Source organism: Protopterus annectens, chromosome 10.part0 (assembly GCF_019279795.1).
Source record: "Protopterus annectens isolate FY-2018-M chromosome 10.part0, PAN1.0, whole genome shotgun sequence".
Taxonomy (NCBI): domain Eukaryota; kingdom Metazoa; phylum Chordata; order Ceratodontiformes; family Protopteridae; genus Protopterus; species Protopterus annectens.
In genome coordinates, this window is record NC_056744.1 from 1,165,814,137 (window position 1) to 1,165,839,706 (window position 25,570).

The following is a 25,570-nucleotide window of genomic DNA, read 5'->3' on the forward strand; positions in this document are numbered from 1 at the left end:
AGGCATGCTTTGCTGAAGGAACAAATCTTGCCAGACCATGTCAAAGCAAAATTACTAGATGGTCCATTAAACCAGGAATGTTTGTTTGGCACAAAAGCAGAAGAAGTTCTTACATTGTATCCCAGGGATACAGGTTCTACTTCCACTCACTGCCAACCTCAAGTGGGTTGCCAGACCTTCCACCAAACTAGTGGGCAGAGGCTCAAAAGCAAGTACTTTCTTTTCTCAGTATCAGGGCTATTCAACCTGTTCAAATAGAGCAAAAGGGACAGGGTTTCTACTCCAGACTGTTCCTGGTGCCCAGAAAAGAGAGCTCTTGGTGCCTGATCCTGGATCTGTCAATTCTTAACACCTTCCTGGTGGTCCCAAAATTCAAAATGCTTACAATGCAACAGCTTCTTCCTATGCTAGCCAAGGACGCCTGGCTAGTCACCCTAGACTTAAAAGAAGCTTATCTGCACATCCCCATAAGGGAATCTTACAGAAAATATCTATGTTTCAGGGCAGGCTCTATGCACTTCCCTTTGGCTTATCTACTGCTCCCAGGGTATTCACAAAGTGCTTTCCTCCAGCCATTGCATACTGCAGGCAGAGAAATAGTCAAATTTACCCATACTTGGACAAATGCCTGATTCAGGCAGACAGTCCGGAATTGCTACTTCAGCACCTGGCATTTGTAAAGAGACTTCTAACTTCTCTGGGGTACATCATCAATGAAAAGAAATCACAACTGGTGCCCAGCCAAAAGATTGTATTTCTGGGAGCAAGCTTGAACACAACTTCTCAGATGCCATTCCTCACTCCAGAAAAACAGGTTTATTTGACAAACTACTTCAAACTAATGACCACCAAAACCCAGTTATCTGCAAGAAAAATACTGCAAGCCCTAGGGTTCATGGCCTCATGCATTCTACTAATTCCATATGGAAGACTGCATATGAGGAAATGTCAGTGGTACTTAAAAAGTCTCTGGTGTCAACATTCTCAGGACCTGGAAACATTGATTCCTAGCATTCCTTGTCTAAGGGCAGAGTTCCTTTGGTGGGCTGAGGCATGCAACCACAACAAGGGACTTCCTTTCATTCAACCCTTTGCCACCCAAACCCTGACAACAGATGCATCAGACTATGCATGGGGGGCTCACATGTCAGGCAAATGCATTCAAGGCAAATGGAACCCAGGACAAATTCCACTGCATATCAATCAAAAAGAAATGCTAGCTGTACAGAATGCTCTGACAGCCTTGAAATACCTTATCCTTCTAGGACAACTCCTGATAAAGGCAGACAACACCACAGTTATGTGGTACATAAACAAACAGGGGATAACTTATTCCTACCCACTCTGTAGGTTAGCCATGGCCCTGTGGAACACAGCCTTGAGCAACCAAGTGCACCTGCAAGCTCAATTCCTGCCAGGCAAACAAAATTCACTGGCAGATGTCTTAAGCAGAAATCTACTGGACCCACACAAGTGGAAGCTGGAACCCAACTCATTCAAACTTCTAATCCACAGGTGGTGGACACCAGAGGTGGACCTCTTTGCCTCCCCCCAAAACCATCAATTGAGCAAATTGTGCACCAGAAATCCTCACAGCTAAGCATGGAAAGTGGATGCCCCATCCTTTACATGGGAAAACCTCTCAGTTTATGCCTTTCCCCCTCTGCCCCTCCTCTCAAAAGTACTACTCAAGATCAAACAGGACAGACCAAGGACAATCTTTATTGCTCCAGACTGGCCACGCCAACACTGGTACCCACGTCTATGCAGTTTGACAGCAGTGCCACCCTAGCACTACATCAGACCACCTCCCTGCTGTCCCAGCAGGAGGGACAGATTTTGCATCCATGGCTGCAAACCCTGAACCTTGCAGCCTGGCTTATCCCCTGAATACACTACCAGCAACCCTCAGCAAACAGGTGCTGGATGTCTTCCTTGAGACCAGAAGGCCTAGTACTAGGAAATCTTATTCAGAAAAGTGGAAAATATATTATTCTTGGAGCCAGCCTCAAGGAAAGAACACAGCCATGCCCACCTTACCTCAAATCCTAGATTACCTAGCAAAGCTACTCCACAAAGGCCTATGGCCTTCTCATCAGTCACGATTCATGCCTCTGTCATCTCAGCTCATTACAATACTGAGCCACCTCTCTTTTCTCACCCTCTCATCAAACAGTTCCTGAGAGGAGCTAACAATTTAAGGCCCCCGAGGAGAGATCCCACCCCTGCCTGAGACCTTAACTTTGTACTAGAGAAGCTCACGCTTCCCCCTTTTGAGCCTGCTGCTGCAGCAGAGTTAAAATTCCTCTCTTGGAAAACAGCCTTAATTCTAGCCATCACTTCAGCAAGAAGAGTGTCTGAGTTACAGGCACTAATGGCTGTGGAACCCTTCATTATTTTCCATGCTGACAGGGTTTCCCTCAGGACTAACCCATCATTTATGGCCAAGGTGGTATCCAGTGTGGCTTTAAACCAATCCATCAATTTAAAAACCTTTTTCCCTAATCCTCAGAGTAAAGGGGAAAGGATTCTGCACTCCTTGGACGTGCACAGACAGCTCAGGTTCTACCTTGACAGGACTAAACTTTTCAGAAAATCTGACCAGCTGCTAGTCAGCTTTGCTACAGGGGCAGAGGGCAAGGCCATTTCAAAGTAAACCATTTTCCAAAAGGATAGCACACTGCATCCATTTCTGCTACAAGCACCATGGAAAATCTACCCCACAGGGGATCAGAACTCATTCCACTAGGGCTACCTCAATCTCTGCAGCATTTCTCAGAGGAGTCCCTACCAGGGACATCCTGGAAGCTGCAACATGGAGTTCTGTTCATACCTTCACCAAGCATTACCACCTGTCTATCTTTTCAAAATGCAGGGCAGGCTTTGCAACCGCAGTCCTGCAGGGCATACTAGCCAGGCCCAACTCTTCTTGACTGCCTCCACCCATTCCTCAGCTTTGGGAATCAACCCAAGTGTGATGACTGCAACAGTGAAACATGAAGAACATAGTACAGTTGTGTTCTCTTACCATAAATGTAGATGTTTGAGTGCATTCACTGTTGCAGTCCTGGTTACCCTCCCTCCAGCCCCGTGACTTTTCTATACTTTCTATCTATCCTCTTTTGGCCATATCTTATGGCAATGGTATTTACTTTTTACTGGAGGTGTTCCACACCATGTAATTGCTTCTTACTTTGGGGGCTCCTGACATCTGGGGCAAGAAAAACTGATGTAATGGCGTCGGCTGCATGTTTTATACCACTGACGACCTGATGTCATGGAAGAGATGACAGCATCCAACGCAGAAATCCCAAGACTCTGGTATTCGGGCAGACTGAGGGCTACCTGCAGGCAGATAACCCATGTGTAATGACTGCAACAGTGAATACACTTGAACATCTACATTTATGGTAAGTGTACACAACTGTACTTTTTCTCTACATGGATGAGTATTTGGGAGGTGTCTTTCATGTCCTCAATTCAACAACAGACGCACATAACTCACACTTGTGGTATAGTTTTTAAGAGGCTAACTTTACATTTTGTTTATCTTGTGTATGAATGCACAATGTATTTAATTTCAGAAACCCTTTGATGTTAAGTTGTCTATCTTGCCTTCATTCTTGCTGGATGGGTTCGGAGCTGAACCTTGGCTCAGACTCGGCCTTTTACTAAAGCTCGAGAGCTATTTACCGGCTCGAGGCCTCCCTTTATCCCACAATGCTAGGCGTCAGTTACCTAGATCTCGTTTGCCGTTTCAGCTACGAGGTTGTGTTTTTTACTGGCTCCAGGTCGTATAATTCTTTTATTACTTCTTATAGTCAGGATTGTTAAAATTTTTAGATAGTTTTTGCTATTAGTTTAATCTAATCTTGTAACCCCTTTAGATCCCACTTAAAAAACCTTTTTTCCTGTCATTACAGCGTCCCCCCCCTTCCCTATTTAGGGTAGTGTTAGGCCTGTCTATTTTTACTTATATATTGTATTGGTTCTACCTCACTTCACCGACACGCCGGAACATCGACAGGGAAATCGCGAGCCCCAGAAGATCGACAGCGCAGAAGACCGACGCGACGGGACCAAGAAGATCGACAAGCAGAAGACCGACCCGACGGATGAAAGCACCGACGCCGAGGATGCCGAAATGGGAAAAGGCTGTGTAAGTATGCGGTAGTGACGGACGTTAGGGTGCGAGTAAGGTAAGTGGGGATAGGGGTGGGTTAAGTGAGTTAGGGTTAGGAGCGGGTCAGGTAAGTGCGGTAGTGATTGTGTTTGGGTTAGGGGGATAAGTGAGTTAGGGTTAGGGAGCGGGTCAGGTAAGTGTGCGGTAGTGATTGTGTTTGGGTTAGGGCGGATAAGTGAGTTAGGGTTAGGGAGCGGTCAGGTAAGTGTCTTGTAGTGACGGACCTTAGGGTTAGGGTTTGGGTCAGGGTTGTAGGTAGTTGTGTATGTGTGGTTTAGTGTGGGTTTGTAGGGATTTTGGTGTGCTTGTGTTGTGTATGTGGTTTTTGGACGGGGAATGTGTTTAGGTTGTTGATTGTGGTGTGTGAAGTGTATGAGGTTTCGTGTTTGTGTACCGTCGGTTATTTCGTTGTCGGGCATGTGGGATTTCGTGTTTTTGTACTGTCGGTTATGTGGTGTCGGTGATTGCGTTGTCGGTGTTGTGGTGTTTCGTTTATGTGAGGTAGAACCATTGTATTATATATACATAGATAATTGTTGTTAGTGTAACTGTTAGTTATAGTGTTTTTTTGATATCCTTATTCTTATCTAGTGCGTGTGTGTGTGTGTGTTTACTGTTTTAGGGCACTAGTTACATTTTTTCCTTGGTATCTCTTTGTAATGTCTAAAGATACCAAGGTTTCAGGTTTCAAGAAGTGTGACTCATGCTGTCAGAAGATGTCTCTGACAAACGGTCACACTTTTTGTGTTTATTGTTTGGGCCCCCTACACCTGCAGGACTCTTGTTCGGTCATGCCTTCAGTTCAAGAGTCCTGCAGGAGCATAGGAATAAGCTCATTTTGAGGGGCTTGTTGAAGCCAGAAGGATCCCCGGCCAAGCCTTCGTCGGGGAAATCCTTAAAGGCCGCCAAACTGTCGGCTCCCTGCTCGGAGCCGACGCTGAGTGGAGCTTCTACTTCCTCGTTGGTTCCAGCCAGAACCGACACTTCGCGGCCTCAGTCAGCTCCGACTCTACTATTGGAGCCTTCTCTGAGTCGAAAGCATTTGAGGTCTCCCTCCTTAGAGTCCATTCGCTTGGCTCCCAGGTCCCCATTACTACAGTCGGAGCGGAGCCATAGATCCCATTCCTCTCGGTCTTCCAGGCTATCGGATCATGACTTAGAGAGGGTGGTCAGTAGGCTCCTAAAGTCGCAGGCACTGGCCAAAATGTTGACTAGCCCTTCTCAACAGACTGTGGCTATCCCTGTTGCTTCAGCTGTTCCTCCTCCAACCCTACCAACGTGTTTGGAGCCGGAGCTCGTTGGGGCTCGAATCGTCGGAATGTCGGAGCCGATACCACACCTTTCGGCTCCCTCGTCTGCTCTGATCTCTTCATTGGTTCCGTTCCTTGGAGGGATCCGGGCGCCGAGACTCCCTCATCATCTCCAAGGGGGCGAGTGGCATTGGACCCTTGTCCCTCTCGGGGCCTTGGCGCAGGTGAGCTCGGTCCCAACATCGGCCTCGGAGCTGTCCCTCTCAGTGCCGGAAGGGGTTCACGTCTCTTCGGAGCAGGGACCATCTTCTCTGCCTGATAGGGGCGCCTTTGAGGTCATGAGGAGTGTGCTGACTCTGGTGTCGGCACCACGATCTACCCCTTCGGCTCCTCCCCCCATGGTGCCTGCGTCGGTCTCTGTCCACCCTCCTGACCCCAAGCGTGGAGAACAGGCACTCCAGGTAGCCCCATTGGGGGTATCTTCCTCTTCCGAGGACTCCCCTGATCATTCAAAGGAGCCCCCTCAGAAGAGAAAATGTAAGAGGAATCATGTTGACTCCCCCAAGCATACCTCCCAACTGTCCCGAATTACTCGGATTTTACCGAGTTTTGGGGTCCCAGTAATGGGGTGCCACGATTCCCGAGTGGCACCCCTTCATTTCCGATTTTTTTTAATTAGTTTTTTCACTTTATTTTTATTTTTCGCGCTTTGAGCTGACGTCATCGCATGCGCAATGACGTCAGCTCGTCAGGGCTACCAGCCTATCAGAATCAAGATTGCGATGTATTTGCAGGTAGTTTGCGAGCAGGAAGGATTTTATTTATGTTGAAACGCTTTACGAGCAGTTACGGTGAAACGGCATGGATTTAGCAGTTATGGTCAAACGGCATGGATTTATTTTTTTATTTAGAAGGCTGGACGAACTGTCTGCAAGGAGTGGTAAGGAGTCATCGCTCGAGTTAATTTAGGAAAGGTTTTGTCACACTGATTGCATTTACTTTCTGTTCACTTTGTAGTTAATTGCCTGGGGGAGAAGTCTATCTGTAGACTGTATCTCTACTCATTGCTGTTTGCTGCCTTATTTATTAAATGCGATTTATTTGATGCCTAGTGTTTAGCTTAGTCACCATGGATTCTGACTTCCTGTAGAATGCAGCTGAAATTGTTTAGATATTATTAGCTGCATAGGAGGATTCAAGTGTGTGTGTCTGATTCTGTATATGAACAGTGTTTGGCTGTATAATTTATCAAATTCATAGCTTTTCTTAAGAGAAGTGACTAAAATATCAGCAGTATCAATTAACTTCTCAAAGTGAAATGGTTTAAAAAGAATATTGTAATTTCATTATATTTTATTCGTATCAGCAGCTTTGATTAACTTGTATTTTTAATGTTTTAACAATGTAAACACAGCTCTTTTTTGTTGCATTGAAACACAGTAATTTTAAAGTAACTTCAGACAAAATATTGGAAGCTACCCCTTCTAGTTTAAAATCAACAGTTCTGTTAATTCTAAGCTTTTCCTGCTAGCATTTGGACTTGTATTTTTGTATTAATACTTCAGAGGTATTTTCTGACTTTATATAAATCAGCTCTTTTCCTTTCAAAACCAACAGCAAATGTTATTTTCATATTTTCTCATACTCCTTAACAGCAAACATTTTTTCAAGAAACGTTTTTTCCAGTCTTAAAAACTGACCCTTTCTACCACATATTTTCCAAAATGAATTATAAAGCAGGATCATTTTTATCTTGTGTGTATCTTAATATATTAAACAGCGTTTGTATTTTAATTGAGCATTATTCTGGTTTCTATTCTCAATTTCTGGCATAGTGAATGTAGTATTGTTTGTTTATTCATTTATTGTTTTTATTGACTGAAAATGTTCAAATGGGTGGAAAACTCCTTTTTAGCGGAGATCCAGGGAGAAAACTTTCACAAGAGACAGAGAAAATAACATGCATACAGAGTGTGATGAATCAATTGAATATACAATAATTGTCCGTTTTTTTGTGTTAAGAGTTGAGAGCTATGGTGAGAAGTGAGAACTGAATTTGTATTTCCTCATTATTGGCTTTGTCCAGGTTTTTTATGCTAACAGGTTGAGAGCTATGGTAAGAAGTGAGAAATGAATTCACTAAATGATAGCCATTAAGTTTCAGTCTTCCTGCTTTTCAGGAAGCTGCTGATTTGATATAGTGGTATGTTCTGACCCTAGTGCATAGGGTATTGTCCTGGGTTCAAAACTTGCCAGTGAAATGCATGGTGGTAACACAACATTTTATTCTAGCAACTTTACAAAATTATACAAGCAATGTTTAAAATGTGTCCCTGGTTTTTTGACCTTTTGCCCCACCCCCCCAAAAAAAAATGAAATTGAAAATAAGTGTGAAACGCTGTGCAAGATGCCTATGGCTTACACTACTGTCATTTTATTTATAGTGTGGGTATGAAAGTAGACTTTTATGATGGAAATGTTCTGAATTGGGCAGTTTTTTCATTATTGGTTCATGCGTTTTGTTTCATTGCCTACAGTATAGGCTACTGGAAAAATGTTCAAACAATAAATTTAAAATGCGCTCTAACAAGTGTGTGGTATAATACAACTTGTATTATACAAGGAATATAATTTAATAGTCAGGAAGGTGTATCAAAGAAAATAACGCATGTATGTTTCTTGTTTTGTGTGCAAAGGGACAATGATTTGAAAACAGCCCAAAGCTAATCTTTATCCACCACTGACCAGATGCATTTTCTTTGGATGTGGTGTGAGTTTCAATGCTGTTTCAATTAATATGAGTTTCAAGGGCAGAGAAGTTTTAATGCCAAGCCTGTTTTCATTGTGAGATATTTTTGCTTTGTTTACCAGATGTCTGTTAGTGTTTCTGCATTGTTGTTCTGTAAAATGTAAAAATAAAATCCAAATCATTGTAGAAGTAATGCAGTATGCACACATTAGTGTTTATGGTAAATGGGGTGAAATAGCCAGGTAATGGGACACTGGGATGGCTGCAGGGGGACTCTAGTGCCATATTTTGATTGTCTGTTCTTCAGTTTGTGTTTGAAAGCTGGTACCCCACAATTCCATTGGAGTGGGTGGGGCTATGCATTTATGTATGCAAATTATATGTTAATCAGCGTACAGATTTGTACCTATTTTTCATGGGCCTTGCCCAGATTTTTGATGTTTCCAGGTTGAGAGGTATGCCCCCGAGTCAGTCACCTCGGACACCGACTTGGAGGATTCAGAAGGGTCCTCAAGGTCCCCCTCTGAGGATGTATCCTTTTCAGACATCCTTGAGATCCTAAGGCAGAGGGGGAACTGGACTGCCCTTAACCCTTCCAAGGACGAGTCAGTGTACCTGGACGCATTTAGTTCTCGCCCTTCCACCTCCTGGGTGTCTCCGCCTTTCGACCCACTCATGGAAGTGGTGGCTCAGAAGGCGTGGATGGCCCCGGACACAGTGGAACCAACTCTCCGCAGGCCCACAAAATTCATCACTGCCCCCTCAGATAAACAGTTTCTTACGAAGGGTGTCCCTGTTGATGCCATGGTGGTTGCAGCAGCCACTAAGAAGGAGCTGGCTGACCCTTCTTTGCCTGTCCATCCACATAATAAAGAATCTAGGACAATGGACAAGTACAGGAAGCGGATGTTTTCTTCAGCGACCTTTTCCATGCAGTCGCTGAACTATCTCCGCCATTTCACCCACCTTCAAAGGGATCTCCTTAAGGAACTGGGTGATACCCTTCAGGATCCATCTGCTGCGGGGTCTCAGGAAAAGATTAACTCCCAGCTGGAAACCCTTAACTCTATAGTTAACTCCTCCATGCTGCTCATTTCTTATGCAGCTGATGGGGTGAGTAGGGCCGCAGGCACAGGTGTTGCTTTGGGAAGACGTGCCTGGATGCGGTTATGTAACTTTGCTGACCCCTTTAAGGCATCCTTCACCAATACCCCCTTCGATGGTTTGGCTTTGTCTGGACCACAGGTGAAGGATACACTTACCAGGTGTGAGCAGGAAGGCAAGACTCTCTCTGCCGTGGGAATCCATTTTTCTACTCCCTCTAGACCATACCCTAAAGGTCAGAAGAGTGGAAAAATGTGGTTTCGCAAACCCCAGGGAGTTGTGCCTGACACACGTGGCGAGTTTTCCTCCAGACGCCGCCTGAGGGGCAGAGGGGGTCCACAAAATCAGGGTAGCAGGGAATCCTTCTCTGACAAACTCTTTCAGCACCCCTGAGGGACTGCCCGACTGTCCTTCTTCAGAGGCAGTCGGGAGAAAATTGTCACTGTACCCAGAAGCCTGGTGACTCCTCACACAAGACAAATGGGTACAGTCGATCATATCCGAGGGTTACAAAATCCCCTTTGTCCACACCCCCGTACAAACAACCAAGTCCCTTCCAGATGTTCCACCCGGTCTAAGGGAACAAGCAGTTCTAGAAATTTCAAAACTGCTAGAAAAAAGAGCCATCCAACCAGTCCCAGCAGACCAGCAAGGATCCGGGATTTACTCCAAGTTCTTTTTGGTACCAAAAAAGACAGGGGACTGGAGACCCATTTTGGATCTCAGCAGGTTAAACAAATCTGTTCAAAGAACAAAGTTCCAGATGGTCATGCTTCAGTCCATTCTACCCTTTTTGGGTCAGGACAATTGGATGTGCACTATAGACCTTCAGGACGCGTACTACCATATCAAAATGGACAGATGCTCCAGAAGGTTTCTCCGCTTCCGGCTGGGAGCCAGTCACTATCAATTCATAGCCCTTCCCTTTGGTCTCACCACAACCCTCAGGGTGTTCACCAAATGCATGGCAGTGGTTACGGCTCACCTGAGACAGCGAGGATTCCAGGTGTTTCCATATTTAGACGACTGGCTCCTAACTGCTTCCACCAGGCATCAGCTAATCCGAGCCAGGGATTATACCATACAAACTTGCTCCGAGCTAGGTATCTCTATAAACTACGAAAAGTCTGCATTGTCACCTTGTCAATCTATAATCTTTATAGGCGCCATTCTAAATACAAAAGAACTGTCGGCGAAACTTCCATTAGAAAGAGTATTAGACATACGCCGACATGTTCAAACATTACTACAGTGCAAAAGAATTCAGGCCAGATTTGTACTGAAAACCTTGGGTCTCATGGCAGCAGCAATCACATTACTTCCCCTGGCTCGATTTCACATGCGGATTCTTCAATGGATGCTTTTTACCCAATGGTCCTTCCAACAGCTTCCGATGTCTCACAACTTAATAATCACCCAATCATGCAAAGACCATCACTCTTGGTGGATGGTCTCCCCTCAACTTTTTCAGGGCAGACCGTTTGTCCTTCCTCCTCCGGTTGCCACGGTGACGACGGATGCCTCCCTGATCAGGTGGGGGGGGGGGCATTTTCAGGGCAGGACTGTCCAGGGCACTTGGCAACCCCTAGAGTACCACCTACACATAAATGTCTTGGAAATGAGAGCGGTACTTTTAGCGTTGCGAGCTCTTCAGGACTCTCTACCTACCGGGACTATTGCAATTCAGACAGACAATATGTCGGTAGTCTGGTACATCAACAAGAAGGGTGGAACCAGGTCCTATCCCTTATGTCGAGAAGCACTCAGACTCTGGCAGTGGGCGATCTCCTCTCAACGGTTTCTGATAGCAATGCACATCCCCGGGAAATCCAACATCATAGCGGACAGGCTAAGCAGAGCAATTCTTATGCCTCACGAGTGGTCTCTCAATCAGTCAGTAGCGGAAAAATATTTCCGCAGATGGGGTCAACCTTGCTGCGACCTTTTTTGCAACCCCTCTCAACAGCAAGTGCAGCGACTTCTTCACTCTCTTTCTCCTCCCAGGCCATTCCTCCAGAGACGCTCTAGTTCACGATTGGCCCCGGGGTCTTCTCTATGCATTCCCTCCCTTTCCCTTAATTCCAAAACTGATTCAGAAAGCAACTGCTTTGGGATCCAGGATGATCCTCATTGCTCCTTACTGGCCTTGACAAATTTGGTTCCCATTCCTGCATCGTCACCTGCTGGAGCAGCCCTGGAATCTGGACCCAGTGCCAGACCTCTTGATCCATCAGTCAGGCGAGCTGCACCAATCCCTTCGCTCTCTCATCCTCACAGCTTGGTTGCTCCACTTCCAACCTTAGCCAGGCTTCCACATATTTCTCAGTCAGTGCGTGAAATCATACTTTCTTCGCATAAGTCTTCTACCAGGAAGACTTATGCTAGTAAGTGGAAACGTTTTTCCATATAGACCCCTTTACAGCCCATTTCCATAGCGTGTTGGATTTTTTGGAGGAACTTTTTCAAGCAGGTTCCTCGTCTGCCACCATTAGGGTCCAATTGGCTGCTATTGCTAATTTTCATGTTGGTCTATCAGAGTGCAGTATCATGTCCCACAAACTGTGTAAGGCCTTTCTTAAGGGGACTATTTTACTTAGACCCCAGGTTAAAGATCCTTCTCCTCCATGAGATTTGAACTTGATATTAGATTCATTGATTCTCCCTCCTTTTGAATCTGCGGCTTCTTGTTCCTTAAAGTTACTCTCCTGGAAGACTCTCTTCTTAGTTGCCATCACCTCAGCCAGAAGAGTATCAGAACTTCAAGCCCTTTGTATTCGCCCTCCTTATCTTATTTTTCACAAAGATAGAGTTTCACTCAGGACTGATCCTTCCTTTTTACCCAAAATACCCTCAGAGACAAATCTCAATCAGGCTATTGATCTTCCTGTCTTTTTTCCCAATTATTCAAACAGAGCTGAACAAAAGTTACACTATTTGGATGTTCACAGGCAATTACGCTTTTATTTGGATAGGACCAAGCAGACAAGAAAATCAGATCAACTCTTCCTGTCCTATGCTGAGGGCAAGCAGGGCCTACCAGTTTCTAAGGTAACCTTGTCCAGGTGGTTGGCCTCTATTATTACCTTGATCTACCAACTGAGACATAAGGAACTCCCTACATAACCAAAAGCTCATTCCACCAGAGCATTGGCTACGTCGGTAGTTTTTCAGGCTAGACTTCCAATGGAATCTATTTGTGCTGCAGCCACATGGGCCACTCCTCATACCTTCATTTCACATTACAAGTTGGATGTGGCCTCCAGGAGTCGAGCTGATTTTGGTTCCACTGTGCTCAAGAGTCTGTTTCGATGAGCCACCCAGGGCTAAGGTGCTAGGGATGCTGTCCCATCCAGCAAGAATGAAATTGAGATAGAAAACTTAACATTAAGAAGTTATGTACCTACCATAACGTTCCATGTTAGTTGTCTTCATCTCGCCTTCTTTCTTGCATCCCACCCTCCATCCCCCTAGCCTGGTCAGGACTGAGAGGAATCTCTTTTTGAGGCCTTCTTCCTATGGTTGACTCCTTTTTAGGTTACGTCCTCCTCTGCTTGTAGCACTGTAGGTAAACCTTGTGGTGGGAATTGGTGTTTGTTCCTTGGTGTTAGCTCTACCTAACGAGATCTGGGTATATCTAGCATTGTGGGATAAGGGGAGGCCTCAAGCCGGTAAATAGCTCTCGAGCTTTAGTAAAAGGCCGAGTCGGAGCCGAGGTTTGGCTCCGAACACATCCAGCAAGAAAGAAGGCAAGATGAAGACAACTAACATGGAACGTTATGGTAGGTACATAACTTCTTATTTTTACTTATAGAACTGAAACTAGAACTGAATTTCTTCATTATATATTGTTTTATCACATTTCAGCATTCTCAGATGGAGACTGTTGAAAAATACCTCAACATTACAAAATGTGATAAAAGAACTGAAAGTGGGATCTTTAGAAAAGGGAAACAGTAAACAACATAGAAATATATGGAATTTGAAGGTGCCGAACATACAGAATAATGTTTAGGAGTTATATTTCAGGGAAGGTAGAACTTGAGCAATTTGTGAAATGTCAAATTGAATAATTGTTAACACAAAAATCAACTTCTAGTATGTGTACAAAGAAAAAAAAATCATTATATATATATTTTTTCTTTTATAATTGAATGGGAGGGTGGTGGCCTAATGGTTAAGGTGTTTGCCTTACAAACACAAGGTGCAGGGATTGAGTCTCACAAGGGATGATTGGCTAGGCTTAAAATGGCTCGCAAGGGCAGTTAGCTTAGTACGAATCTATGAACCTATGAACCTATAAAATGTATACTCATGTCACTATGCAATTTGTGATGTTAGTAAAGATGTTTAAAAAACAGTACAGAGTGTGGAGTGGAAACATGTTATGATTCACAGTCACACTTTAAGTTGTTCAAATACAGAATGTAACATGCAGTTTTTATTGTTTTGCCACAGCACACTTGCTTGTGTATAAACTGGATGAATTTCAACTTGTCATTTTTATTCCCCAATTTTGAACTTCTGTATCTCATTTTTTAATAAGAAATCTGCAGATGTGCAGTTGTAGAGTTAGTATGTTATTAAGGAAGTGCGAGTCCCAGTACAAATGTGCTTCTAATAATATTTTCATCTAGTTGAAACTTTGACTGGCTGGTTTTCTCCACCTTTTTTTAATAATCCATTGGATCCATTCAGTGACTGTCCTTCTAGCACCTGGTTGACCTATTTGCTCTTCCACCGGGGCGAGAATCCTATGGTCCATTTGCTCCCTGGTAGAGGCAAGAGTCATGTGATAGGGAGTGGGCCAGACTACTTAACCCCACAAACTTTCCTATCCCCACCCCTTTGGTGACTGTTTGAGCAAGCTCACTTCTATATATGTACAATTTCCTGACCACCTGGCACACTTCTTGCTGTGTGGGCATGCTAGGATCCACATACTTTTAGTGAAAGATGTATGAGTCAATATCCTTCTGTCCTGTGTCCATGTTGCTAGATGAACGTGGGTTGTCTGGGGCACAGCCAAATAAGCTGACTTTTTTTTTAACGTTTATGCTCCTGATTTTTAATACAGCACCTTGTTCATTACATTTGGAAGCATATGAGTGGTTTTGTATGGTTCTGTCATAAAGGTTGATTTACTTCTTAACTATAACTATGAAATCATCTTTCAAACAAAATTGTACTATGAGAATTCCATAGTTCTTGGGGTGAAACTCTGAACCAGAATTGTTAAGAAATGTCTAAATTATGGCTACTTGGTGAAAGTTCCATAGAAATAAATCCTGGATAGGGCAAAGGCCTTATGTCCCATTCATTTCCCAACTGAAGAACCTTACTAACCTGAACTTCTCTCTAGGAGAAGCAAGATGGATGGTAGAGAGCAGGTAATCTCCTATTCCCATGGACTTCCTTAACACCCACCTCTTCAGGTGGCTTGCAGGCTTTACAAATGCTGCCACTTACAGAAAGGCATGCTGTGCTACCATGTTTGCCTCTGGTTAAGTTGCACAACTCCTGGGCAGTGGGCGTCCACTCTCTGGTCTGTGCCACCAGTGCAGTGAACTGACCCATCTTTACTCCCAGCAGGATGGGCGAGCAGAAGTTGGATACTCATTCCCATAGTCTTCATTCAGCACGTCTCTGATAGTTTGACTATTTCTTTATGTTTCCGACACATAGGTTCAGGATCCGCTATATGTATCTCCCATTTTATGAGCTTGCAACCCTGTTCTGAAGGATTATTTTTGCAGTCTTGCAAAATCTCTTCTTAGAAACATAGTTAAAACACCCCAGCATAAAAGGCTAAGGGAGTGAGTAGTGAGCAAGGAATATGTCACTACTGTGCTACTGTTGTAGAACTGTACTTGTGTGCTTTGGTGGCATTACTTTTTGATGGTGGGAGGGGGAATGTGGAATGAGAACATTTTTAATGTTCTAATGCACCTTTATTTGACTTGTGAAAGAACTGCTACTAGTGCATTTGCGCAACTTGCTAATACTTCTTAATAAATAGTAAGAAAGCAAGATGACTGCAGCCTTGTGTGACTGTTAACAGGTTTTGACAAACATTTTATTCTTTGTGAAACGTAATGCAGTATGATGTAATGATGTAAAGTCACCGAATGTATATTAATCTGAATTTACAGTAAACATATTTGTCAGTAACAGGTGTTATTGGAACCCTGTTCTCTTTGCAGAAGCATGCAGAAGATTCCAGAATGATTTTATCTCTGTCTGCATGTGAGCTCTCTGAAAAACTGAAGGATGGCTCCCTTAGTCCAGAGGCAGTCCTCTATACATTCATGGAGAAGGTAAAGTACTTAATATGCCTGTATAAAACAGTTGTCTTCTAGAGCTTATCTAAAACCATCCAGTGTTATTTTGTGATTTATCGTGCAAATGTTTGGTGAGAGAAGACTAATTTTGATTTATATTTTAATTGTTACCTCTGATTTTCACTGTTTGTTGGTAGAAAATACAGAAAGGAAGACTTATTTTGATTTATATTTAATTTTTTACCCCTGATTTTATTGGAAAGGAATAGATTGTAGAAAGACAAACGTTACCCATCACAAGGAGCCTATTTTAGCTATAAATTCACACTAACTGTAGACTACGCACTTTATAGGTTATCTGAAACCATCCAGTGCTGGCTTGTGATTTATTGTGCAACTGTTTGGTAAGAGAAAATTTATTTTGATTTATATTTAATTTTTTTATCTCTGATTTTTACTTTTATATCAAGGTGCAACTGTGGGCGATAGTGTGTGATGTAAAACATATCAAGCATTTTAGTGTGGCTGGTTGCCATGACCAGCATGGTATGTCAGAGAGATGACTTTATGAATTACTTGTACAAGGTTAGCTCAGTGTACTTAATTTAATCTTTATTTGCTCACTGTTTGTATGATTTCCTCATACAGTTTTACTTAAATTACTAATTGTTATAATCTCTTTGAATTCTATGATCACTGATTTTGATTATTCTTTTCTTTTAAAAGTCTTTGTGCTAATAATGGATTTCTTAAATTAGTATTCCTTTAATGATTTACTAAAGCACAAATATCTTGCCCAGTGTACTAAATACTGTGTATATGTAAGGGTCACATCTTTATACCTGACAATATTGGTGACCTGTGTTCCTTGTGTGGCTGGATGATTTGCTTATTATTATTATTGGTAAAAAATCTAGGCTTACTGATGACAATTGCATTTGTGCAACTGGCGCATGTACGAAAAGTGTTCTACATGTATTAATAATTGGAATGATGAGATTAATATTAGGCAAAGTGCAAAGAGAACACATTTAGGAAAGGGAGTATCTACTTTCAGTAAAGATCACTCATCCCTATTAAAGATGATAGCACGGATAGCAAGTTTGGAATTTAGGATACAAGTATTCAGCAATCTGAGGATTTAGAGCATATAGAACAAAACAGAAATGGAAAGGAAGAAGTTGACAACAAATAACTAGGAACAAAAATAAATTGATTAATATGTTTAATGTAAAGATAATATATATACTAAAAAGGACAGTGCATTGTTATGTAACACACATATTACAGGGAATGATAACATTGTTCAATCACAAAATATTCACTGTATAGAAAATGACATCATCTTTCCAACAGAGAAGGTAGGGAAAAAAAGAAGCAAGGGACAGGTTAAAAGAATAAATCACAACTGAATTTGGAAGGATTAAAGAACATTACTATAAGAAACAGGAGAGAAAGACAACTCGTAAAATCCTCAAAGCAACTATGAGAAAAATTTAGCAACCATAGCCAAGGATAACTACAAGGCTTTCTTCAGCTACATCTGCAACCTGAAGGGCAGGACTCAGACGTGTGCTGAACTAATTGTGGATGGTATCTCACACAATGACCTTGCCGGAATTGCAAACCTGCTAGCAGACAGGTTTGGTGAAAACGTCACCCCTTATCCCTCCCAAGCATACCATAAACCATGTCTTCAACATCACCTCTTTTCTGCATCTCCAAAGAGCAAGTCATCAATGCTCTCTTCAAGACTAAGAACACAGCCTTCATGAGACCAGATGACATTCCGGGCTGTGTTCTTAATGTCTTTAAACAAGAGCTAGCTACTCCACTAGGCACCCTATTCATCCACAGCTTGAGTACTGGCTTTGTCCCAGCTGAATGGAAAACAATGTCTGTTATCTCCCTCTACAAGGGAGGCTTGGCAAAAGACCTGGGTTACTATAGACCCATAATTTTAACCATCCTCATCTCTAAGGCAAAGGAACGAATCATCATGGATCTCATAAATAAGGATATAGGTGACCTCCAAACCCTAGATCCGGCCCAATTCAGTTTTGTCAAGTGTAAATCATGCCTGCTAAACCTGGTGGACTTCAAGAAAGTGATCAGAGCCATATGTGATAAACCGACATGCTACCAGCCCAGCTAGCTGAAATTTTGTAAATAATTATGTCACTTGAAAATATTAATATGATTTATATGGAAATGTGACACAGCCAGCCCAGCTAGATAGAATTTTGTAAATAATTCTATGTAATTTGTGAATAGTAATATGATTTATATGCTTGCCTTAAAAATGTAAGAAAACTATATGTACTGTACTGAGCTTCAGGATTGTAACAATAGTGCACCCTGCTGGAAAAGAGCAGAAATGTGTGTAAACTATATGCCAATGCAAATGTACATTTTTATAGAAGAAATTGGAATATACAGAGAGTTTTATGATGTGTTATAAAGTTAGTTTATCTCAGCTAAAAGACAGGATGTCTAGGCTAGGGGCTTCTTTATATTGTCTGGAAACCGAGGTAATTACAGGTTTCCAAGGCAATTGTTGACTTCCAGTTTCTGGCAAGCTTCTGAGAGATAAGTATTTTTAACAGAGACATGTTAAATTTTAGGTTCCTGCTAGCCTGGAACTCAAGCAGAGTTGATAAGAATGATGTAATCTGAGATGATTCAGCAGTAATGTGCATTATTAGTTTAAGAACTATCTCAGAAATTGAGTGCATTTTGTACTTTGTTCTGGATCTGACAGCATCACCAGTCCTTTGCCTTGCTCTGTAAGTAAGTTATTTAGAACATAGTTTCTCTTAGAGATAGATAGAAATATAGCAAGATTAGTTAAATGTTTCTGTTTTTATGTAAGATTGTCCTGCTATGTTATTTTAAAGTATTTCCTGTGATTGTGAACTCTATTGTCACGGTGTTGAGTTAATGAGTATTGTCTTGTGCTTTTATTATTTATTATTAAATATATTTAAACCTTTTAATTGTGGCTGGTTTTGTGTAGACATATATAAGCTCTTAGTGTACTTGCATATATATTTGGTGATATTGTACAAACCACTCCTAAACAGCCTTCAAGTCTTAATCACACTTACCATTTGGATAACAGTAACATTGCACAGTAGAATTGGTCACCCTCTGGGAAGGGCCTTAAGTAGCTGATAAGTAAGTAGTGGTTGGTGGCAGTGATTACTACCTTTTAGTCTGGGCAGAATGGGGCATAGCTAGTGAACCTGTGCCAGCCTTCCCCAGGAGTGTATGTGTATTTGTATATAAATCAAATCTCAAAGTGTGTGTGTGTCAGCTACTTGGGCATGGACACGAAGCACTGCATGGACAGAGAGGGGGCTGGAGGTCTTGCTTTGACTACTCGGCTGAGATCTGAACCCTATAGCTGTGCCAGTGGGGAGTCTTATTGGGGATCTGGAGAGAGAGGGAGAAATTGTACTTTACTGTGTGTGTACCTGTTATCCTCCCCATGTGGCAAGTCCCTCACTGGTGTTAGTGGTGAGGATTGAGGCTCCTTGATTACTGGGCCAGTGCAGGTGCATCACACCATAGACGAAGGCAAAGCTGTACAAACAGCCTATCTTCACTTGGCCAAGGCCTTTGACACAATCCCACATTTGGGCATCATTGACAAACTAAACCAGTTGAATATCAATTCCTATGTTGTCAGATGTGTTGCAAACTGGCTCACAGATCAACAGCACTCAGTCAAAGTGGGAAACTTCACTTCTACCAGCAGACATGTTTCCACTGTGGTCCTCAAGGGTTAGTGCTGGGCCCCCTCTAGTTTGGCTTATACTTCTCAGAATTCCAGGCCAAAACAGAGGGTCTGTGGTTAACCATGTTTGCAGATGTCTGCAATTTAGGTGCTATCGTTGAATCCCCTAGTGATTTCAGCGTTCTTCAAAAGAGGCTTACACAGACCAGTGAGTGGTGCCAAAGCCGTGGTCTTAAATTAAATGCTAAAAAAATGCATTAGCATTCCCTTCTGTAAAACAATGTCACTGCTGATTATAAAATAGATAATAATACCCTAAGTACCAATTCTGTAGTTGAGACTTGGGAACACAAGTTGACTGTTACCTCAACTTCAACCACCATGTGTCTGCTGTGGTGAGGAAAGCATTCTGTGTCGCTCACCTGATTAGCAAAGGCATTGACCCAAGAGCAAAAGAGGTCATCTCCCTTGTACTCATCCCTCATCAGGCCTATTATTGAATATAATGCTCCCTTTGGTATGTACCATACCAGACATCTGCCTCAACTTGAGAGACCTCAGAGATTTCTAATTAAGAAAATTCATGGTCTCCAGCATATGTCTTGTATGGACCGACTGAAGTAGCATATAGACTACTTAGAGGTGACTTATGTCTGGCTTACAGGGCTATCTCTGACCCAGATCTTATGAAAATGCTGCACATCTGTAAGTCAAATGGGACTAGATTCATATGTTTCAGAGACCTCAGTCTAGCCTGCAACATAAATAGGACTAGTTGGAGAGACAGATACGTCTCTCAGAGGCTGCCACTCCTCTGGAATAGGATTCCAGTCCATGTCAAGCAGAGCACCTCCATGACCCTGTGTAAGCGCAGCCTTGATGACTGGATGGGAAACCATAAATTTTTGCTGGGGATTGCCCCTGCTTCTCTCCTGGACATGGGCAGTCCTTGCTAGAAAAATCTTGGGCATAGACAATATCTCTCATCTAGTATTGTATTGGGATTTAACGGCTAGACTTGTCAATAGCCTGGTAAGACCCTGTGAACCTATGAGCCTATAAGACTGAAACTGAGAGCATGGCTCATGGCGTGGAAGCACAGAGACAGCTGGTGAAAATTGTGTGCTTGCAAATTAAATAAACAATGAAAACAGTGAGATTAATAAGAATAATGTTTATGAAGATCATTCCTTTGTAAACTGACAGAACAGGCTTCACTGAATTAGGTGAGGGAAATTCTGCAGATCTGGTCAGAAATAATATACTAGCAATTGGAGATTTAATTATCAGAGGAACCGATACTTAAATTTGCAAAGAGGGTAATGAGCATCACATGGTGTTTGTTATGTTTGCTAGGAGCATAAGGACAGATTATGAGTATGACCACAGAATGCCTTAATGTAAGGAAGTACAGAGCTGTTTTTATTCATGTTGGTACAAATGATCTCATCTCCAAGTACTCTCTGACTGTTAGTAGGGAGCTTACAGCCCTCTTAGCATAGGTTGTACAGGTTATAGGACATATTTTCATAAATCAGATACAGAAGGGAAAGTGACGTTAGTGTGAATAAAAAGATTTTTGTGGTAAATATCTGCATGAAAAATGGCCTATTTTAAAAAGTGGAAATGTGTAGTGAATGCAAACCTAATTTTGGGCACATATATTTAGACAGGATGGAGTGTACATGTCAAGACAAGGGAAGAGACTTTTTGCAGCAGATATAGCAGAAGACAGGATTTTTGCCAGGTCAGAAATTTAACAGTTCACAGATAGCAAAATGTGATGTCTTGATGCTGGTTGTTAATGCTAAGAGCATTAGTAATAAAGTTTTTTTTATTGGCAAATCTGTTACATTTCCATAAGGTTGATATTGTTTTTGAAACATGGTTAAAGAAAAATGACCGGCAACCAGTTCTGTCAGGATATAAATGCTTTTACTGTAACAGACATTTTATCAATAAATCAGGTGGAAGTGTTATGTTAGGGATTAAAGATTGTTTTGAGACCTATGATTATTACATATTATACAATGTCACCTCCGAAAAGACTAAAAACATGCACGCTGATTGGCCAATCCAACCAGCGTGCACATTGTAAATCCAAAGTAACCTAAGTTACAAGTCTGGCCACTAAGAAATCATGCAGCCCTGCCTTTCTTTTCGGAGATGACATTGTATAATAAAAGCATTATTCACCTGTCCACATTTCACGAGAAGGGAGCAGAGAATGTTATATTAAGCAATTCCTAGTCTTATTTTTTCTCAACACCACATTGTCAGCACCCCCTTAGACTATTAGTATTACATATATAAATGTGCATATTGAATTAAAAAAAAAACAGTAAGGCAATTTCAAAGGTATTATGTCCCATTTGGCTAGTGAAACTTGGGAAAAATGAACAAAAAAAAACAAAATGGCTAGACCTTTCACTTTCACTGTGAACAATGATTCCTACCCACCCCCAATCATCTATGGTCACATTACGACTCCCTCATTGTGATTTTCGGTACGCAAGAGCAAAAAGGAGCTCCCACACTGAAACTGACACTATATGACAGGGAAACAGCATGCCTAGTTACATATGCGTCTGAGGCGGGAAGGAGGAGAATGTGTTTTATGATCAGTTCTGTGTAATGGAATGTGAAATTATGTACAAAGTGGTTCTAATCGTCAACACCCTAGTGGCTTCTTTAGCTGTAGTTGTTGTAGTCTGACAAAGTTTTGCACAGCCAGCAAGGTAAGCGAGAACATAACATCTAAATTATATTTTTTCCATCTATAGTTGGTGTGATGGATGTAGAGTAGCACAGAAGAGCAGCAGTGCTTGGGAGAATTAAGTTTACTGCATGGCAACAAGATCTGTACCACTCAGTTTTTTCGCAAATGTTAAAAGCAGATGTAAATCATACTTGTGTACTGCAACTTTTCTATGAGGAACGTTCCTGATTGTGACACTTAAAAAAAATCCACATTACAGGCTATTCAACATTGAAAGATACTGTCACATTTATACTGTTAATGTTTTAACAATATCCATGATAAATTATTTTGAAACATTATTTCATCAAAAAAAAGCTTTTTATAAGTATGAAGAAACATTTATTATACAATGTCACCTCCTATTGTTTGGAATATAATTCTCAAAACTTCAAGACAAAACAGAGGGGCTGTGGCTAACTATGCCAAAGTGTGGACTATTTTATCTCACAAAAAGTGGAAGAATACAAAGTAAAGCAAACAAAAACCTAAATAACAACAACACAAACATAACACAACACAAAACTAACATCATTGTATAATAGCAATAACTCACGGCTGAGTGTGGGTAATGCTGGATTTACCCACTGTTGGCTTTGTTTGGTCACTCGGGCTTCGCCCTCGGGACCAAACCACGCCAACCATGGGTAAATCCAGCATTACCCACACCCAGCCATGGGTTATTGCTATATTATAGCAATAACCCACGCCTGGGTGTGGGTAATGCTAAATTTACCCACAGTTGGCATGGTTTGGTCCCGAGGGCGAAGCCCGAGGGACCAAACAAAGCCAACCGTGGGTAAATTTAGCATTACCCACACCCAGAAGTGGTTATTGCTATTATCATGACATTATTTAAGAAAAGAAACTATTACTTTTCTTAAATAATGGCATAGTATAATGCCTGTTTGCTGCCCTTCCGCAGATGTCTGGCATCCGCGGCAGTTCTGATGTACTGCGCGCCTGCGCAGTACATCAGAGCTGTGGGCAAAAGCAATGGAGAAAGCAAGATCTCCGTTGCTTTTTTTTAGTGTTTCGCTGTTGCTTATTTTAAAGTTGTCTCGCTATGTTAAACCCATTTAACATAGCGAGACAGTGTTTTAAAAAAAACGAGTTATACTAATGGAAAAAAGTCCGGGCGACCGGACCTTTTTCCATTAGTATAACTCAATTTACAATGGGCACGCTGGCCAATCAGCGTGCACGTTTTGGGGGGGTCGTGGTATAATAAAGGATAATTCCAATAGTGTAGATTATGCAGCTATGACAATAAAGACAACCTTGAAGCAGATGATAGTTGGAGTATACAGACCACCAAAGTCAAGTGTTAATGACCTAGAGGAATTCATGCATTTCTTGTAATAGTGGCTGGGGATTTAAATTTACCAGAAACAGACTGGAATAATATTGATTCAACAACATTAGTAAGGAAATTATTTATAACATATGCTCAGGAAAAACAATTGTTGCAGATTAAACATAAAACAGGGAACGGAACATGATGGACATTATGTTTCCAAGGAAACGACTGTTACTTCATGTCAAGTTTTACCACTGTTGATGTGCAGTGATCATGTGGTTATAAATATTAAATAATGGCTAGCTAATTCTGCCACACTAAAATCTACACTAATACACTAATGCACAGAACATTAATCACAGACTGTATGGAAGTAAAACAGACACTATGTAAAATTAATTGGAGTGATGCATTCATTGGAAAAGAAAAACTGCAGAAGGAATGGGACAAGTTTTGTAAGGGAAACTGTTGGAATGCAAAAAAAATCAAAAATGTTTAAAATCAGGATCTAGGCACACAAGGTCAGGAGGATATATTTCCATAAGAACAAGCTACTTTATCAGGACAACAGACAAAAATATAAGAAATTGAAATGAGGTTGAGCTATAACTTTGAAAACTGAAATAAACCAGCTGGACAGAAAAAGTAAACATGGTGTGAGACAAGATCAAGAAAAATGTAATGAAATTTTATATAATGATATTGAGCATAATATGAAACCATTTTATAGATACATAAGATGTGGTGAAAGTAATACGATAAAATTAATCTCCTGTGTGTAGATTCTAAAATTTATTCTCAAGCACAACAGGTTATAAATATATTTACAAAATATCATGCAAAATAGTTTGGCATGAAGGAGGGTGATAAATTGTCGTAATAACATCCTGGTAACTTCAGATACTGAAATTAAATTAGATTATATTGAAAAAGAACTATGCAAACTTAACCCAAACAAAGCATAGGGGGATACGAAATTAGTAATAATGACATGAAAACACTTCAGCATGAACTTAACACTGCCATTATATCTGTTATTCACAAGGTTATTTAAGAATGGGGAGTGGAGACATGCACTTCTTGAACCCATCTTAAAGGGAATGGGGAATAGGCCAAACCCAGAGTCAAACAGACTGATACGAATACTTTCTTGTTGTGGAAAAATAATGGAGAAGGTTATTTTGGATAAATTATTGTCAGAATTGGAAATGTTGCAACTTGAAACTATCAGCATTCATATGTTGAAAATACATCTATAATCACTTGTAACACAATGTTTTATAACAACACAGTAACAGCTATACATGATAAATTGTGCTGTGATGTATTGACAGCTTCAGCCTTTGATAGGTTCATTCATGAAATACTGATAGCACTACCTATTTGTTTGTGTTATATGTTTTATTTTGCTTTTACTTACCTAGTTTGACTTACTGGGTTCAGGCAAAAAAGAATTAAATACTTTTGACTGGTTTAGTCTGCCCAGCAATGCAGAAGAGGCCTCACACTGCTCCCCTCACCTGCCATACACAGTCCACAATTTCTCGCATGCATTCCTGAAAGCCATTGTCAAATCAGTGCCTATGACCCAAACCGGAAGTTCATTCCATGTGTTCATCACCCTCTCGCTAAAAAGAAGTCAATTGATTCCTTATTAAATCTGTTTCCTTTCATTAACAATTAGTTCTCTCTCTCCTTTCTATTTCTTCTTTAAGTTCACCGCCCCACAATCCCTTCAGTATTCCCTATACCCAGACGAAGCCCCCATATCTTATAGTCTCCAGACTAAAATGCTTCAGTTCTTTTAGTCTTTGTATTCACATCACCACTGCTGCTGCTGGATCATAAACTGTCCTTATTCCATTTCCTTGGACCCTTTCTTATATTAATATGCCCTTGGCTTTATAACGTTTCCAAAGCTGAACACAATATTCTAAATTAACCTAACCAGTGCCTAATAAATGTCGGAATAACCTCTGAAGAACCTCTCAGTAATATTCCCAGCATCTTGTTAACCCTTGTTACAGTCTTACTACACTGTACCCGATGGCCTTCTGTTTCAGTAATCACTACCCCTAGATCCCTTTCCTGATCAGTTTGGTTAATTTCCACATTTTCTAGCTTAAGCTTCTTTCCTGGATTTGTGTACCACAAATGCATTGTCAACATGTATTCAAACTGAATCTGAACTGCTTTCTCTCTGACTGTT

The 25,570-nt window shown here is 41.5% G+C and overlaps 1 protein-coding gene across 2 annotated transcripts in view; it reads left to right on the forward strand.

Moving 5' to 3' along the window:
- The window catches only part of FAAH (fatty acid amide hydrolase), an 811,281-nt gene that overhangs the window by 81,744 nt on the left and 703,967 nt on the right, over positions 1-25,570 (forward strand). For both annotated transcript variants that reach the window (XM_044085911.1, XM_044085912.1), the window contains exon 2: positions 15,487-15,600. In XM_044085911.1, the coding sequence (XP_043941846.1) occupies positions 15,487-15,600 (114 nt within the window). The remainder of the gene's footprint in view (positions 1-15,486; positions 15,601-25,570) is intronic.